We start from the raw sequence: 5,199 nt of genomic DNA, 5'->3' as shown, positions 1-5,199 counted from the left end.
TCTGATGTTTACTTAATATACTGTTTTAACTGGTACTATTTTTGGTTTTGAAAAAGTTTGAAAATTAAGTACAGTATACTACCGCTTAAGTACGCACCTTTTTTGGTACGCATCACGCCTTAAGTACGCACTTATCCAGAAAGACAAAGTAAAGGATGTTATACTAGAACTTATAAGAAATTCCAGTTTTTTTGCCTAAATTTTCAATCATCAAGTTTTTCCAGATTATTTTATGTTTCTAGGTAGAATGGCCAACCTGCTGAGTTATCCTAAGACTTTCACAACTTTTATACTAGGGTGAGTAAACCTGAGTAGTCTAAAGTAACCTGAGATTGTGAGAGTCCTGTTATTAAATATCAATAAACTAAATACTTATGTAGCGGTTGCAGAAAAGTAAAATTAATAATGATATTTGAGCTCTGATGCTATAAAATAAATAATTATAGATGACAAAGTTAAAAAAACCTACAAATAGAATATAGTTAAGTCATAAATTAATTTAAATGTACATACGTTGATGTTTTGAAAATGTTTGGTAAACACAATGTAGTTTGGTACTTTTCCTCTAACAAAACAAAATGTAGCTTAATACTTTTTTTTAAATCATTGACTGACATTGAATTTCTATATTAAATGGATGTATTAATTATGTAGAAACTTTTTATAGAAAAAATAAATCATTTTAAAATTTATAAAAAAATTTTACAAATTCGAATTATGTATTAAATGTTATTTAAAATAAAAAGACTTGTTTGTTTGGCTTAATTATTTGGTGGCTAGTTGTAAGAAAGAAAACAAACAACTAAATTTCATATTATACTATGTCGTCAAAAAGTACGCACTACCCGTGCTAAGTACGCACTTTTTGGTCGGGTTCAATTTGCGTACTTAAGCGGTAGTGTACTGTAACTACCTTACTTACACCAAAATAGTTATCTAAAAAAGAGTCTATTTTCAAGAAGAGTATAAATTTATGCTATAACGAATTTTGTTTAAAAAATAGATGCATAATAATTTATTTTTACTCAGGGATCGTAGAAAAAGAAACTGAAGATAGAAACAGAAAATCAAATAATTCAATTGAGACAAACTGTGAGATTATTTGAAAGTGGTTTAAACAATTTATTTTACAAAAAAAGGAAGCTGTTTTATCTAACAAGAAAACTGTTTTTTAAACGTCTCTCCGTTGTTAAAAATATTCAGTCACATTTTTAGTTATTATGCATTGATTTTGTGAATTTTATCTTAATTTTTTTCATTTACAGTTAAATATTTTTTTGAACTTATATAATAAAAGATTAAACAATGAGCAAAATGTGACTTAAATTTTAATTTTAAAGTGCTTGTGAATCAATTACACTGTAATAAAACAACTTAAAGATTTAAATTCAAAATTAAGAAAATTATATATTAATAAGTTGTATTAATTTAAACTAAATTTTGTTTTATTTATTTAAAGACAAGTATAAAAGTTTAAAATTAATTTCTTCAATAAAAACATTTATCGTTATCTAATTTATTATATGTTTTAAGTCATTAGAATTTTTACTGTACATTTCCTTAAGATTATAACTATGTTTAATTAACTTATGACCATATTTTTATCGTAGTTATGTTTTTAATTGCACCTTAAAAATGTTTCCAAATTTAGTTTTTTTATTATCTAAAATATTACCTTTTCAGTTTAGTGTTTTTTCTCCAACACATTTCTGTAAATTATACAAATAGTTATATGACGATCCTAAACTGTTTACTTTTCTAATAAAAGTACTAGCATAAACAAAAGATGACTAATAAAAAAGCATTAAACATGTTTCATAACTTAATATAATGATAGACTTTTTATCTATATATCAATATAAACTAAAAAACTATTTAAGTAAAGAAAACGTTTTAACATACTTTAAGAAAAGCTTTTCTAGAATTTTAAAAACAAAACTTAATACTAGGTTATTATGGTTAACTTGTAGTTGAAATTCGTTTGGACTTAATAAGAAATAGTTAACTTGCACAAGCTGTATTTTTAAAGTTTCTAATTCACTAGTTTTAAGTTGTCCGTTATATTTTTGTTGTTTTACCAAAAAGACTGAGTAACTTATAAATCTATACAAACTAAATGTTTGTAAAAATCTCACGAACTCTAATACTGAAATTATTATCAACTTTGATAATTTTAATTTTTTTAAAACTTTATTTAAAAACTTAGATAAGGGTTTACTATTAGTTTAGTTTTAGGCAAACTCATAGTTATTTTGATAATCAAATAAATATCCATGTCAATAAAAGTTATTAATCACAAAGTTTGATTGACGGACTACGATATAATTTTTATTTAGCTTTATCATAAACTTTAAATGAAAAATAACATTGTTAAGAGATTTGAAAATGTCAATTGTTGCTCGTTTAGATATTTTATTAAAAATATTTCATACAAAAATAACTAAAGGTTACTTTGAAGGATAAATCTTTCACATTTATAAGATTCTATTTTCTAATGAAAACAAAAAAGTCTGCGACATTAGTTATTTGCTTAAGATAATTTGTTTTCATAAAACTACAAAATGGTTACCATTTTGATTCTGTTAAACACAAAAAACTAATTAGCTTTAAAACTATTACGACTTGTTATTTTATGTTTAGCAATAAGCTTTTCAAATTTTAAAATTGAAAGATATTGATCCAAATGAATAGAGGAATTAAAATAGGGAAGTTGAAAAGCTTCAAAAACTAATTTTAAGCTATAAAACTAGTTAAGTTGCGGTACATGTAAAAAAATATTTGAAAAAAAAAACATTATTTCTGCAAAATTGTACAATAAATGATAATATAAAATTATTTTATTTTTATTTTGTAAGAAATGCTTACTAAATTGAAACGCTTTAAAAATTACATGGTAAAGGGTATAATTATGTTTTAACAACTTTAAAAACAATTGGTCTTAATTATCTTTTTTGTACATCGACACTAACATATATTTTAGTTTTTTGAACTTTTGTGTCTACCTCTAGTTCTAAACTGTTTATAACATAGTTTTACAATTTATTATTTTATCAGCAGAATAACACATATCAAGAAGTAAAAAATAACTTAAGTAAATCATTGATACTTTTCTCCACTTTAGAGGAAAATAAATTCTAGATCTTTGCCCTTAAATAGAAGTTTGATTTGAACTACATGCAACAAATATAATAAAGTAGACAAGTGTATTAATAAAAAAAATTGTGTATTACTACTCATAACAGATGAAATATAATTATAAAAACGTAAAAAACACCTTTTAAAATATTAATTTATAAATTATTAAATAAAATAAAATCATCGTTAAATCATCAGTATAACCAAATTTTGATTACTCCATTAGTCTTCTTTATAAAAGTACGGAGTAAGTTCATCACAACACCTTTTTTTAAAATTCTTTACTTTTAAAAATACGGATAGTGCCAGATAGACAAGTAATGATGGTACTCATTAATCGGACTCATACCAGCTACATTTCGATCGTTGGCCAGCTTTTTCAAGATGTTCAAGTTTTCTTTATAAATCCTGAGGAAAACTTAAGGGACATATCATATTCTAAGCACGTTTATCATCCGCAGGTAAGAAGAGAGACATTTTGCATCAGAAAGTTGCGCTCCGCTAAAAAATTTTTCAGCGCTGTCAAAGCTTTGAAAAAGATTTTCATATCTGACACCGCTGGAAGCTGTAACTTTACGTTTCCGGTTGTTAAAAATATTTTCCATGGTATTTTTTTCCACGGTGAAATTTGCACGCTTGAGTTTCTCAGGCGGCTCGCCAGCAAACTCATAACAATTGTATCCAGATTTGCCTGGTTGATGGTCGGTATTTTAGTTGATGCAGAGGGCGTTTGGCTTGTGTTTTGATGGTTTGAGGATGATGGAAACTTGGAAAGATCCGGTACGTTTGTGCTTAGGGAGCGTTCTAACCTATTTTAAATTATAAAAGTATTAATAAATTTAAAGTGTGTTCTTATTAGTTATAGTTATACGTAAAATATGTCTTATTTACCAAAAAGTATGTATGCTTTAAACTTTACAGTAAAAGGGCTTGGTTTTTTTTTAACATAAATCTGTGGCTGTTTACTTATTTTATTTAGAAATAGATAAACTTTATTGTTTGGCTTAACACTGATTTTGATTATTTAGTAGGTAATATCAACTACAAAAGAAGTTAAATAAGATTTCAAACAACTTATTTTTCATTTATCATTTTAAACCTCTAACTGAATGTTTTACCAGTCAAATAATTTTAACAAAATAATTTTTAAACTTATGTTATTTATATCATAGATGCATGCTTTATCCTAATAATATAAATATAGTGTTATTGTCAGGATATTGACTTACTCTTCTTCTGCATCCAGGCTTTTTTTTTTCTTCTTCTTGCAAACCAGCCTTTTATTTGTTTTTCATTCAAATCTGTTTCTCTTGCTAAATTTTCCTCGTCATTTTGGTCTGGATAAATGTTTTTCTTGTATGAGGCTTCGAGAACGTTTCTATCTCGTACCTGAAAATATTTTGAATTTCCATGTTAAATACTATCAAACCTTCTACTCATTTAAAAATCTAAAACTGTAAGGATGTATAACTTGGTTTGCTAACACGTTTACTACTCCTAAAAACAAAACAAAAATTTTAAGCTCAACAACTTTATAAGCATAAAACCTGTCTGACCTTAAACCTGTACTTTTTTTCCTTTCCATCACTAATTGATGCCGGTGGAGGGTTTTGCTGACGAATCAGAAATCTTCTTTTTCCATAACAAGCCCCAACTCCCTCGATTTTATATCTATCCAGTAAATTTCGAGTGGCAATTGCATATTCCGAATAGTGTACATCATACCACAAATATTTCATTTCATTGTAAAACTTTGGTTGAAATTGATGATTTCGGATAATTTTCTTGACTTCACTTTTAATAAAAAAAACTTTAATTAGTTCTCTTAATAGCAAAGTTTTATTAACTTTCTTTTTTTGGAATAATCAAAATATTAATTTCTAGTATAGATTAGTAGGTATTAAAAAAAAGTTTGTATTTTTACAAATTAAAAACAGACTTGAACTTTCCATCTTTAAAAGCTTTTTCAGCCGAGTCTTTATCTTTTTTAAAAATGTATGTTAATTTTTATCAAAAGTTAAAAAATAAATCTACTAAAATATAATTTATAAAAAAATAATATTA

At 25.5% G+C, this 5,199-nt stretch overlaps 1 protein-coding gene across 1 annotated transcript; it reads right to left on the bottom strand.

Moving 5' to 3' along the window:
- Positions 1–4,347: 4,347 nt before the first annotated feature.
- On the bottom strand, positions 4,348–4,874 carry LOC145832542 (homeobox protein ceh-34-like). Its single transcript, XM_082939857.1, has 2 exons — positions 4,692–4,874; positions 4,348–4,524 (listed from the first exon to the last, which is right to left on the bottom strand). The coding sequence occupies exons 1-2, from the start codon at positions 4,872–4,874 to the stop codon at positions 4,348–4,350; spliced, it is 360 nt and encodes a 119-aa protein (XP_082795983.1).
- Positions 4,875–5,199: the final 325 nt, after the last annotated feature.

This window comes from Thalia democratica, chromosome 3 (genome assembly GCF_965202585.1).
Source record: "Thalia democratica chromosome 3, ktThaDemo2.hap1.1, whole genome shotgun sequence".
NCBI classification, from domain to species: domain Eukaryota; kingdom Metazoa; phylum Chordata; class Thaliacea; order Salpida; family Salpidae; genus Thalia; species Thalia democratica.
This window is presented reverse-complemented; position numbering and strand designations above follow the sequence as displayed.